This window comes from Mustela lutreola, chromosome 8 (assembly GCF_030435805.1).
Source record: "Mustela lutreola isolate mMusLut2 chromosome 8, mMusLut2.pri, whole genome shotgun sequence".
NCBI lineage: Eukaryota > Metazoa > Chordata > Mammalia > Carnivora > Mustelidae > Mustela > Mustela lutreola.
The window spans coordinates 126,265,802-126,280,105 of NC_081297.1; the positions used below are offsets into that span (position 1 = coordinate 126,265,802).

General features: G+C 37.5%; 1 protein-coding gene across 3 annotated transcripts in view; it reads right to left on the reverse strand.

Moving 5' to 3' along the window:
• FGD6 (FYVE, RhoGEF and PH domain containing 6) overlaps positions 1-14,304 on the reverse strand; it is a 122,069-nt gene that overhangs the window by 52,309 nt on the left and 55,456 nt on the right. For all 3 annotated transcript variants that reach the window (XM_059186542.1, XM_059186541.1, XM_059186540.1), the window contains exons 4-5: positions 6,993-7,060; positions 6,877-6,907 (exon numbers count right to left, since the gene is read on the reverse strand). In XM_059186542.1, the coding sequence (XP_059042525.1) occupies positions 6,877-6,907; positions 6,993-7,060 (99 nt within the window). The remainder of the gene's footprint in view (positions 1-6,876; positions 6,908-6,992; positions 7,061-14,304) is intronic.

The window sequence follows — 14,304 nt, forward strand, 5'->3', positions numbered from 1 at the left end:
CCATCAAAGGGAAAATAAGATAAGACAACAAAAAATTGTATCACTTGCACTGAGCTATATTAAGTATCCACGGTATATTTCCTATTAAGTATAATACAATAGCAACCTCTGGATTGGACAACCTCTGCTACAACAGGGAAAAACAAATATAAATAACTAGAGCTTTACCAAGTACTATTTTATTTGTCAGTTGTCTCTCATTCATTCAACAGATATGAATTTACTGGGATAAAGAATCAATGGAACGTAAAAATCCCTGTCTTCATGGAACTTACCTCCCAGTGGAAGAACTTAGTAGGGTCTAAGTTAGTAGGATCTATTTCAGGAACAAACTATTTTGACTGATTTGATTAAATGTTTATTTGGTAACATCATAATTAAATAGTATGCATTTTAATTTATATATATAAATAAGTTCTGAATAACAGAGCAATTTTTCTTTTTTTTTTTTTTAAGATTTTATTTATTCGACAGACGGAAATCACAAGTAGGCAGAGAGAGAGAGGAGGAAGCAGGCTCCCCACTGAGCAGAGAGCTGGATGCGGGACTCATGACCTGAGCCAAAGGCAGATGCTTAACTGACTGAGCCACCTACGCATCCCAAGATTTTAAGTAATCTCTACACACAATGTGGGACTCAAACTCACAACCCCAAGATCAAGAATCACACATTCCACTAACTGAGCCAGCCAAGTGCCCCATCATCACACCAACTTTATGTGGTTATTATTATTATTCCCATTTTCCAGAAGAAACCAAGGCTTGACTAATTTGTCCAAGAGCACATAGTGGTGGAGGCAAAATTCTTAACCACCAATCAGTCACACTCATTCACTCAACAAATGTTTGCTAAAAGCCTTCCAATGAACAGGAATGATGCTAGGTGCTGGAGATACTATCCCTGCCCTCACCTAGCTTACATTTTAGTAGACCAAAAATAAACAGGTAAATAAACAATATACAAATTATATTTAATGCCAAAAAGAAAACAAATGGAAAGTGAAGGAGAAAAGGATAGTCAAAGAAGGCCTCTTTAAGGAGGTCGCATTAAGCTCAGATTGGAAGGATAAAGAAAAAATTAGCTATGAACAAATGAAGAAGAAAGATTCCAGGAAACTGCATTAGCAAAAGCTATGAGCCAAAGTAACAGCAGTGAAATAAGAAATGGAAGGTGGCCTGTATGGCCAGAACATGGTCAGTGACTGAGAGAGAACCCCTCTTATCCAGCATCTCATCTTAGTAAGAGGCCAAATCACATAACACCTTTTGGGTAGAGGGAACCATAATTTAATGACCCAACAAGAGAAAAGGAACTCTATCAATAATCATTGTGCCAAGACAATAGCCAGGACTATCACAAGCAGATTGGGACATAAGGCCATTCTATTTATTAGCCTTGGGGAGTAATGTGGACTTTACTCAACGCAATGGGAATCATTTAAAGGGTTTTAAACACGGGAATGACATGCTCTGATATATATTTTAAGAAAATCACTCTTAAAATAAGGGAAAAAAATCATTTAAGAAACAGATTGTAGAAAGGGTGAGAATGGAAACAGGAGTCCCTGCGAGGAGGCTGGAACAGTTGTCTGTGTAAGAGATGATATTCTGGCTTCGGTTGGTGGCAGTAAAGTGGAAACAGAATTAGTAGGTTTGCAGATGAGTTGGCTGGAGAAGTGAGGGAGAAATAAAGAACAAATCCTAGTTTTCTGGCTTTGGCAGCCACAGGGATGGCACTATTCTTTTAAAAAGGGAAACACTGATATTGGGTATTGATTTAGAGACACTGTGCACCACTGGACCTTTTTAAAAAATCTAGTTCAGGGGTGCCTGGCTGGCTCAGCACTAAGCATATAACTCTTGATCTTGGGGTTGAAAGTTCAAATCCCACGTTGGCTGTAGAGATTACTTAAAAAAAATAAAAATCAGGTTCCAAGTCCAGGAGCTCAAGGCAGATATTGCAGAGCACGTATCACAAAAAACCCTAACTGTAAAGTCTTGCTCTTGCAGCTATAGGCCCAATTTTTCCTCACAAACACAGGCAGAAGAATCAAAGACTTTAACTGAATGTACTGGCTCCTCGAATCTTGAGTTGATTTTAAACTGCATGCCTCTATCCAAGCCCACTTCCTTTCAGTGTCACAAGAGCTTAAATGATGAAATTCTTCAGTCTAGATTTTACCTTTTTTTTCCCTATGAGCTATATCACCTAGTTTAGCAAATTCTAAACAAAGAAATGTCAGTGAGCTAGAATGATAAAGTGAGATATAAAGTGTTAGTGAGCTACAGTGACAAATTTAAAGCTTAAAACTATTGGACATATTGGACAGTGCAGATACTGAACATGTCTGTCATCACAGAAAGATCTATTAATGCTATTCTAGAGTCTCTAAGACAGAAAACTATTCATGGGAAATCACGTATAACTGAAACAATCGCTTCTCCCAAGCCACTTGGATACTTGGTTGATTTCCAAAAAAAAAAAAAAAAAAAAAAAAAAATCTACTGGATTATCTAAAGCCCATTATTTATATTTTAAGGCAGTCATATTCTAGGATATAACACAGACATGAACTCATTCATGTGAAGTCAGATAGCAACAGTGTTCAGGATTAAAACTACCCATGGGCTACCTTTGTGGGGTCCTTTCAGTAAAAAGGTAAATACAAGCTTTAACGGGTGGTGGGGGTGGTAAAATGAAACAAGAGAGACTCTTTTGACCTCACCCACATTAGGCTGATAACAAGTCTCTCCTAGTAACGGCTCTCACCTGGCTAAGGTTCTATTGTTAAAATTCCCATTAGAGCTGGGCTGTGCTGCGTTAGCATTTGCACATACCAGACAGGATGTTAACATGAGGTTGGCAGATGATCTAGTCTCACTCCTACATTAAAGGCTTAGGAGGTTTTGAAAATGTACAAGTCAAGGTGGGTTTTGGATGATTCACTCTGTTCAACACCATCTGGGAAGAAGCCAAGGCCATCCATGAGAACTATCAGATCAGAGACAATATGGGAAATACCTCACCTGGCTGTTCACTGTTATATAAGAGTTTATGATTTGTTCCAAAAATACAGGGGTAAGAGCAAGGTAAATAGTTTTGAATAATAAAATAAATAAACTAGTGAAGCTTTTTTTTGGTTTGTTTTTAGAGAGAGGGAGCGTGCATGTGTGCGTGCAGGTGACGGGGAAGGGGAAGGGACAGAAGGAGAGATTTTTAAAAAAAAAATTTTTATTTGACAGAGAGAGACAAAATTTTATTTGAGCAGAGAGCCTGAATGCGGGGCTTGATCCCAGGACCCTGATATCATGACCTGAGCCAAAGGCAGAGGCTTAACCCACTGAGCCACTTAGGCACCCTGGAGAGAGAATCTTAATCAAGCTCCATACCCAGCTTGGAGCGTGGGGTTCCATCTCACAACCCTAAGATCCTCACCTGAGCTACCCAGGGACCCCAGTAAACTAATGAAACTCTTAATTGCTTCTCTACCTACTGGAATCCGAACTTCCTTCATTAAAGTGAAATATTAGTAGAGAGGGAAAAAAGCATTTGGAAGGGACAGAATTATAAAAAGGCTACTGTCTGATAACAAAATGAATTCTTCCCATTCACTGATGTTCTACAGGGGAAAATGAAGAAGGTAATGAAAGGCAATTTGGGCATCTACTATATATTGTGTACCATACCAGCCTCTTCACATACTTTATTTCATGGATTCCTCACAACCAGAGAGATCATTATTTGTATCTCCATCTTGCAAATGAAGAAAGCTAGGCCAAAGGGTCAGACTATTTTCTGAAATTCACACAGCTATTAAGAAACAGAATTGGAGGGGCGCCTGGGTGGCTCAGTGGGTTAAAGCCTCTGCCTTCAGCTTAGGTCATGATCCCGGGTCCTGGGATAGAGCCCCACATCGGGGAGCCTGCTTCCTCCTCTCTCTCTGTGCCTGCCTCTCTGCCTACTTGTGATCTCTATCTGTCAAATAAATAAATAAAATCTTAAAAAAAACAAACAAAAAACTTATTTGTTAAAAAAAAGAAAGAAAGAAAGAAAGAAAGAAAGAAAGAAAGAAAGAAAGAAAGAAAGAAAGAAAGAAAGAAACAGAATTGGATGGGATGCTTGGGTTGTTCAGAGGGTTGGGCCTCTGCCTTCGGCTCAGGTCATGATCTCAGGGTCCTGGGATCGAGTCCTGCATCAGGTTCTCTGCTCGATGGGGAGCCTGCTTCCCCCATCCTGCCTGCCTCTCTGCCTACTTGTGGTCTCTGTCAAATAAATAAATAAAATCTTAAAAAAAAAAAAGAAAAGAAACAGAATTGGGGCGCCTGGGTGGTTCAGTCGGTTAACCGTCCGACTCTTGGTTTTAACTCAGGTCATGATCTCAGGGGTCCTGGGATAGAGCCCTGTGACTGACAGGCTCTCCTCTCAACAGGGTGGTCTGCTCAGGGATTCTCTCCCTCTGCCCCTCCCCACAACTCTCACTTGTGGGCACTCTCTCCCCCTCTCAAAAATAAAGTTAAAAAAAAAAAAAAAGACAGAAAGGAAAAAGGGAAGGAATGAAGGAAGGAAGAAAAAAGGAAACAATGTACTTAGGCAGGACAGACACCGATATTTTTGCCAACTTTCTTAAAGTGTGGTCCTTAAACTGTTACTGGTCTGCAAAGACATTAGTTAAAAGGGTGAATAAGGGACTGGAAACTTTTATGTCACCTTGACATGGTCATGACATTTCTATTTTATTTTACAAAAGTTCTGATCCAGCATAGATTGGAGATTTTGAAATCCAGTCCCTCACCACATTAAGAGAAACACTACGCTAGCGTATAGGCACTATGAGGACTGGGACTCTGCTGTTTATCGTGACATCTTCAACACGTGTTCTATGCAAGATTTGCTGAACTACCACACTCAAGTTCCAATTCGATTTTTTCTGGCTCCATAGTATTGTTTGCCTCCATTACCTTATCAAGTGAACGCTTAAAATTTCCGTAGAGAGGACATTTTTTTACTTTTTTAAACATGTTGATCAGAAAATATGTCAAATAAGTACAATTTGTTTGTCCTACAGATAGGCTGAGCTTTCCAGAGAAAGGGAGTTCAGCTTTTTCTTTTTACTCTACAATTATTTAAACAATAGAGAGGTTCAGTAAAAAATGGAATTTATTCAGTTCAAACCAGAGTTTATTTTGGAAAGTTATTTATTCATCATGTTGTTATATATTTGAAATGACAATATACTTCAAACTCAATAAATCTGTTTGGGTGATCAAATATCATGCTATAATTTTTAAAAATGAATTACATTTTGAACAAAAAAAAGTAAAAAGAAAGACATAATGTAACAGAATTTGAGAGTTGTAGCTAAAGCAGTAGGATATGATCTCTCTTGGGTAAGTTCTATATAGTCTTATAAAAAGAATTTTATTTATTTATTTATTTTTGATGAAGGGTTGTATAAATGCCAATTGGATTTTAGTTGGTTAATGGTATTATTCAGTTCTTGTATATCCTTGCTGATTTTATGTCTATTAGTTTTTTTACTTACTAAAAAAAAAAGTTTTTGAATCTCAAAAAAAAAAAATGAATTACAAAGAGAACTAAGCAATACAGTCAAGAGTTACATAAGAAACTATTCACATGACAGTAATTTCTCAAAACAAATTAGTAATGTTAAGAATTGTTAAGAAAAGATTTCTAGGGGCGCCTGGGTGGCTCAGTGGTTTAAGCCTCTGCCTTCAGCTCAGGTTGTGATCTCAAGGTCCTGGGATTGAGCCCTGCGTCCGGGCCCTCTGCACGGCGGGGAGCCTGCTTCCTCCTCTCTCTCTGCCTGCCTCTCTGCCTACTTGTGATCTCTCTCTGTGTTGAATAAATAAATAAAATCTTAAATTAAAAAAAAAAAAAGAAAAGAAAGAAAGAAAGAAAGAAAGAAAGAAAAGGTTTCCAAAACTAGAGATTTTTCATGCAGGAATTAGAGTTCCAGGTTTCTGTTGGATTTAGTGAATGTGAATCACCCTTAAATGTACCCTACCTTTTAAGTTCACATGTATCTTTTAAAAGGAAAACTGAAAATGATACTCTTAGAGATATTAATGGGTGTGAACCTACCATTTCTCAGTAATTAAGTTTAAGATGATGTTAATAATTATACCATCCAAGTAAATTTTCACTTCAATTTCTTTCTTCATTGTTTCCTCTACCTTACCCTTCTTTTGTTAAATTTTAATAACTTGCCAAAATATAACTGGAATAAAGTAGGATTAAAAGTACTTTCACTTCCAATGCATACTAGAACTTGTAAAAACTTGCAGGTACAAAAAAATGCATGAGAAAAATGAATATGCTGTCAGACACATCATAACTGTTTTCCAACAAGTTTGTTCAAGTTGATAATTACAAAAATTGAATAAAGATCTTTAAAAAGTTAGTTGTAAAAATGTCTATTTTCAGTGTCTATTTTTGAGAGCAGATTCAGAAGGAATAGTTCTGAACACTGATCATGACATTTTTTATACATTGCTAGTGCAAAATTCTGATAGACATCTTCTGCAAATGCCCAAGAAATATTATCACTAAAAACTCTTTATTATGAACACAGGAAGTTTGAAAACTTCGGAAATATGGATATAAAGATTCTATTTTTTGGAAATCATCTGGGTATACTACACACACAACAGATACATACATTTCAGAAAATATCTATATTCACATATACATGAATTTAAACATGTAATCATATATTAGAAAGAGTATGTGTGTGTGTATATATATATATATATATATACACACATACATATATATAAAGTATATTTAAAGTTATGCTAAAAATTTTTTGACATAGGGAAAAATGCAAAAGAGGACAGTTATTTGTAGATACTCACAATATGCAAAAGTTTTAATACATCCACAAACCTGTAAAAGATAACAATAAAAGAAATGTTTTAAATGAGCCAATGGGGAAATAAATGGTCTTCCGAATTATAAACTGAATACCTACACCTTCTCTGAGCTCATGATCTCCTTGGCAATATGATGGACTTTACTCTTCATTCCAGTATCTTCATTCTGTGGAGAAGAGTGCATTAAAAAAGCATGAACTTGTAAAAGGATAATGAAAATCAGCTTTGAACCAGTAAGATATAAATTCAAGCTATGACACTTAGAGGTTTCTGATTAGAACATATTCTATACTATATAACATCTCAAATAGAAACATGGAGAACTAGATACAGTTACTGAAACACAATACAGGAAGAATACAGAGCATTCGGTGATCTCACGTTGGACTGTTACCAGCACTGTACTGCTCGACTGACTGTCCTGAGAAGCCTGAGCCTCGGTGGAGCACAAGCCAATGATTCAAAAACTGGAAAGTCACATTCTGTAGGAGAAATGGCTCCTAGAGATGTCACATAAACATGAGTTCTTCCCAATATATAAACTAGGAATTCTTCCACTATCCTGAATGTCTTTTCAGTATCTGCTGGTAATCATGGCATCTCCTCACAAAGATTCATTGCTCAACAAATACCCACATATATCATCCCCCTCCCTTCAAGATTTAACAAATCCCAAACATTCTGCAGTACCTGGTTTAAAACATTTGATGAAACAAATTGTTATATATTACGCTAAAGTTTCCCTCCCCCTCCAAGAGTAAATATTAATTGTGCAGTGTATACTTATCCCTTACATGTTTTCATATTTTAGTAGAGAACAACTTAAAATCAATATAAAAAAAATCCTAACCCTTCCATCAGAATATATTGTTATGCAAAAAAAAAATTCAAAGTAGGGTGTGAAACCAACAACTTACAAAAATAATCTTTAAGGAGCAATCAGTTATTCATTCAGAACGCATTAATACTGCTGTCTAGTTAGCCTAGGATATTTTACCTTGCTCCTTTACCTTAGTTCCCAAACTCTATCCTTTATTTTTCCAAACTTTATCTTTAAAGGAACAATTAGATAGATGAATTTGACCTCCATCCCCATTATCATCCTGCTTTTCTAAGATAGGTTGTTGAATGACTGTGACCAACAGACTGGGTAAGTTTTGCTCAACCGAGCAATATACAGTACAAGATACTCAGCTCCATTCACCAGCTCACATTCCTCAGGAAGCAGTCTATGCACAGTTTGGTCTTTCAGACCATGTATCAGTCATGTGCTAATAACCATGACCATGTACACCCACTCACATATACACGCATATGCACACGCACAAGGATAATTGTTGTTTTCCTATCATAACGAGTTTTATCATCTGTAGCTAGAAAGTTTAATTTTGTAAAATACAGGATATCTTTTTAAAATTGAAGGCCAGTAGAAATGTGTTAAAAATATAAAAAGGGGGTATCGGACTCTTGATCTCAGGGCTATGGGTTTGAGCCCTACACTGGGTGCAGAGATTATTTAAAAATAAAAATAAAAAAAAGTTAAACAAAAAAGAAAAACCTAAATCACTGAAAGAACTAAAACCTTAACTCAGCACTCTTATTTTCAAGTGATGGGAGGTCCCACACAGGTCAAGAGGTACTCTTAGCAGTAGTTTTAAAAGAATATAGGTATAGGGGCGTCTGGGTGCCTCAGCTGGTTAAGCATCTACCTTTGGCTCAGGTCCTGATCCCAGAGTCCTGGGACTAAGCTCCTGCTCAGCAGGGAGTCTGCTTCTCCCTCTCCCTCTACCCCCCCTAATCTGTGATCTCTAATAAACAAATCAAATCTTTTTACAAAAAGAAAGTAAAAAGGAAACCTAGGTACACTATAGATGGTGAAGCATTTGACTAGCAAAGCCACCTAAAATGTGCAGTACCTTTCTACAAAAATTTGAAGTAGGTGTACTTTACTTTTGGCATCTCCCTTTTGTTTTCTTTTCTCTTTTTAAAGATTTATTTATTTATTAACTGAGAGAGAGAGAGAGAGCACACAAAGGCAAGCAAGCTTGGGGTGCAGAGGTGGTGCACAGAGGGAGAGGGAGAGAGAGAATCTCAAGCAGACTCTGCGCTGGGTGTGGAGCCCAACTCAGGGCTTGAGATCATGACCTGTGCTGAAATCAGGAGTTCAACTGATCGGACTAAGCCACCCAGGCACCCCGCCTTTCCTCCTTTTATAACTCTGTGCTTAAAGTCTCTACTCCAAATACCTTTTTTCTCCTCAGGACCTTCCTCTGCCAGGCCCTCTTTAGAGAGAGGTGTGTGGTGACTCCACAGTCAATGTTATTCCTGGGCAGGTATCATGCTTCTGTTCCAGCAGGGGACAAAAAGACTTTAACTTGGGGCCTGACCATCCTTATCTGTCAAATGAAAGTGTTGAACTTACAATTTCAAAATCTTAAGAGTCAAACATTCAGTATCTCAGGTGTGGCATGGCAAGTCAGTGAGAAAGACAGTGCATTCAGAGGCAGCTCTGGAGCTGGGGACTATGAAGTATGCATTTCCTTTCTAGAAGCTAAGACTATAAACTTTGGGGGGGGGGGGAATGGTGAGTACGGGCATAAAGACAGACATGTAGATCAATGGAGAAAAACAGGGGCAAGCAAGCCTTTAAATTCGGTCACTGGATTCTTGACAAAGTTGTCAAGGCAACTCAATGGAAGAAAAGATTATGGTTTGCCTGGGTGGCTCAGTTGGTTAAGCGATTGCCTTTGGCTCCGGCAATCTGCTTCTCCCTCTGACCCTCCCCCTTCTCATGCTCTCTCTCATGTAAATAAATAAAATCTTTAAAAAATAAAAAGGATTTTGTTTTTCAACAAATGGTTGAACATGAGTGGACCGGTTAGATATCCATACGCAAAAAGATGAATTTATAAGCTAACTGACACCACATACAAAAATTAAAAAATGTATCCTGGACTTAAATATAGGAGCTAAAACTATAAAACTTCTAGAAGAAAACCTTTGTGACTCTGAATAGAGTAACAGTTTTTAGATATAACACCAAAGGCATGATCCATTAAAGAAAAAAACACCAATAAATTAAACTTCATATAATTAAAAATTTTAGGCTCAAAAAGACACCATAAAGAAAATAAATTTCAGATAAACCCTGGTGGTAAAAAAAAAAAAATTGCAAACAGGTTCTGTGTCCAGTATATGTAAGATGTGACTAGACATTTCATTAAATATATAAGAATAGCCAATAACTTCATGAAAAGATGTATAAGAATATAAGAATATAATCAGTCATCAGGGAAACGGACATTAAAACCACAGTAAGATTCCACTTCATACCCACAGAATGGGATTAAAAAAAATCAGAAAATAGTGGGGTGCCCGGCTGACTCAGTCAGAAGAGCATGCAACTCTTGATCTTGGGGTCAAGGATTTGAGATGATTAAATTACTATATATTGAAGTACTAGATTACTAAAAAAATAAATAAACTTAAAAAATATCAGAAAATAGCAGGTGTTGGTGAGGATATGGAGAAACTGGAACCTTTATCTACTGCTGGTGGAAATGGGAGCCTTTATTCATACATTGTGATTGGAAGTTTAAGCTGTCTTCTAATACACTAAAGGCAGAATTTTCATTTCTTACCCTCATTATTCTGAAATCATTCCACGAGGAAGGAGTGACCACTATCCTTACTCCATAATTTAAAACTCTATCTATCCATCATTTGATAGTAAGGTTAGTAGGAGAAAACAGCTCTACCCTTAGCTGATTGATTGCTCTACAGTTAAATGTGAAAACATTACTTATCATTAGAATGTCCAAGCTGCTCTTAAATTTCAGATTCCCATTGAACTGTCTTAGAAATTCTGATTCTGTAGGTCTGGGATGGGGCAGGAGAGTGGCTGCCATAAGATGAATTTAAGGATAAATTTTTAAAAATCCCCAGCCTTCAAGAAGTGAATAAGGAAAGCATACCAAATAAACAACTATACATATAACTATGAAATGTGCTGACATCTTGAAGTAGCGAAAGATTCTAACAGGCAGAGGTGTGTAATTCAGGAAAAGATTCACAAAGAATAAAGCATCCATCCAATGCCCTTCTGTCACTCCTTAAACACGTCATCAAGTCTCTGTATACTAGATACTGTAGATATTTACTCATCAAAGTCAGAAACCTGCACTCTTTCTTCTCCACCTTCTATGATCACATCTGAGTCATCAAGTCCTGACAACTGATCCTTCTGAATGTTTCCTTAAAGCTTCATTGATCCTTACCTCTTCTTTAATACTGCCTCCTTATTTCTTGCCTACACTACTGCAGGAAACTAAGTAGTTTCCTTGGCTCTAGATTTAACCCCACTGCAATCCAGTCTCTACACTGCCACCAGAGTAATAGTTCTAAAACGCAAATACCTTAGTTCTCAGGTTGAAACCCATTAGGAACAGAAACGGACTCAAGTTTCCAATGCCGTGCATCTAAGAGAGTCCATAATATGTGTAGTTATCTTCATTAGTCCATTCCTGCTCCCAACACTGTGTAGTCTCTCCTCCAGCCATGCTGGAATCACCTTGCAACTCCAAGTCCGCTTTGCCCTTGCACATCTGTCCCTCTATGCCCTTCCTTCTGCTTTGACTTCCCTCCTTATCATTTCTCCCCTCCTCAAAGGCTTCTGCCTATAACATTCCAACTTATCCTTTAAGATAGCACTCAAAGGTTTTCTCCTCTATGAAAGGCTGCCTTGACATCTCCCCACCACTGTAAGAGGACAAGTTATTCTCTTATTCACGTAGTATTTACAGAACTTTACTCCAGGGGATTGTGTTTATTTGTTGACATGTTTAATTCTCTCTAGTTTAGGATCTTACTTACCTACTGTATACAGCACAATGTGTGGTCCACTGCAACTGATATGCATGAATGTGTATAAGAGTGGCTGTCACTTTCTCAAAATCTAAGAATGGAGTACACTGCTTTTGACTATGTACTGAGTAACATGAAAATGTAATTTCAAACTAATAGGTCAATGTGGAAAAAAAAAAAGGTAGGGGATTGGCTTAGATGATTAAGGCCTCCTGTGATTCTAAAATTCTAGGAATCTATGTATTCGGTTGTCTAGTTTACCTTTTAAACCAGGACAACTACAGAGCTAAAGAGGGCTAGTAATTACTAGAAAATTATCCAATGAATTACAATAATTTTCAAAGTAGAAAGTCAAAGATAACTAAGAAACAGAACAAAATGAAAGTTCTGTATTATCTTCAACTTGGAAGAACAAATGACTTATTCTGACCCAAGTCAAACAATGACGGCAAAATACACCACAATGTAAAACCTCAAGAGTCCATATTTGGCATCTTGACTTCTCAGTTAATGACAGTCCTCCCTTAAATTACATCACATTTCAGAGCAGACTGCCTGTTAAATAACTGCATCTCCCAGAAGTACTCTGCTGTGGAAGCTGAAACATTAGCCACAAATGAAATTACCTTATGAAGATCATAAAATGAGTCAAACAAATTCCAAAACAGAACCTTTGATCTGAAACCCAGTTTCATGTTCTGATGTCTTGATCATAGCCCAGCTCTGTAAATTCTTAATCGTGTTCTCGTCTGTTCCTATTTGTTCACTACAAGTAAAATTCAGTGAAATTTATCCATTACTTTTTTTTTAATAAACATATATTTTTATCCCCAGGGGTACAGGTCTGTGAATCGCCAGGTTTACACACTTCCCAGCACTCACCATAGCACATACCCTCCCCAATGTCCATAATCCCACCCCCCTCTCCCAACCCCCCTCCCTCCAGTAACCCTCAGTTTGTTTTGTGAAATTAAGAGTCACTGACGGTTTGTCTCCCTCCCAATCCCGTCTTGTTTCATTTATTCTTCTCCTACCCCCTTAGCCCCCCATGCTGCATCTTCACTTCCTCATATCAGGGAGATCATATGATAGTTGTCTTTCTCCCATTGACTTATAAACACGATACCCTCTAGTTCCATCCACGTCGTTGCAAATTATCCATTACTTTTTAACAGAATTATTAAAAGGTCTCTGCTATGCTACTCAAGGGCTCTATTGAAAAAGCAAAAAGCTGAACAACCAGATCTGCCTGAGAAACACCTTTATCATTAAATTATCCCCCCAATGAGGTAACACCATAATTAGCCTCTCTAGAACAAAGTTCTTGGGTTTTCACCCCTCTCTTCATAAGGGTACATATCACATCAGCTATTTTACAAAGAAAATTTGGAAAAGAGCTAGGGAAGTCAATATGCAGGAAAGGTGAACAGTGTGAATATTCTAACCATAATGAAGGAGAACGAAAGATATCAATGTTAACCATTTGTTAAGCACTAAAAGTAAAGAACCCGAAACATCAAACTAAAAAGGTGGAACATGAAAAAAATAGAGATTACCACGGCTATTCACTACCATCTCAAACATGTTCCATCAATATCATTCAGCTTCTTTGGCTTATCCCAAGTTATGAGCAGAGATATATTTTGGTTCAAAAACGCACTTCAGTGGGCTTCAAGGCAAGTTACTTAACCTGTATAAAAAAAACTCCTTTTCCTCAGTAAAAAAAGAATAGTACATATGTCATATATATATATATATATATATCTATATATATATATATAGATATATATATATATATATATCCTAGCATGTTTTTAAAGATTAAGTGTAATACCTGTTCCCATAGTACAAAGACAAGAATAGGCACACAGGTGTGGTACAAAATTAATATTCTTCCCTTTCCAGGTAGTTTGTTTACTTTTGCGCAAGTATCTCTTTGAATATCTGTTTGCTCTCTCTTCACAAAGTTAAAACAAGGGCCCAGTGGTATATACCCCTTTTTTTTTCTCCTCTACTAAATCTGGCAGTTTCATAAGGAAATGTTACCGGCACTGAAACATGATGAGCTACGTGCTCATTGTATGTCCACGGACTATGGCACCTGTTTTTGGCGTGATTCATGGCCTGCAAAAGATATTCTCAAGTCCTAACCCCCAGGGACCTCAGAATGTGACTTTTGTTGAAAATGGGATTGTTGCAGATAAAATTAGTAAATTAAGATGAAGTCATATGGGACTAAGATGAGCCCCTAGCCTGACTGGTGTTCTTTTAAGAAGAGAAGAGATGCAGACATGCATGAAGGGAGGACACTCTGACGACAGAGGCAGAGACCCCAGCTCTTGTCAGGTATACGCCCAGGAACTATGAGAACTGTGGGCAAGCCACCAGGAAGAAGAAAGATTCTCTCCTATGGGCCTCGGAGGGAACATGGGCTTGTCAACACCTTGAATTCAGACATCTGGCCTCCAGAACGGTGAAACAATAAACTTCTGTTGTTTTAAGCCACCCAGTTAGTGGTATTTTATAACAGCAGCTCTAGGAAACCAA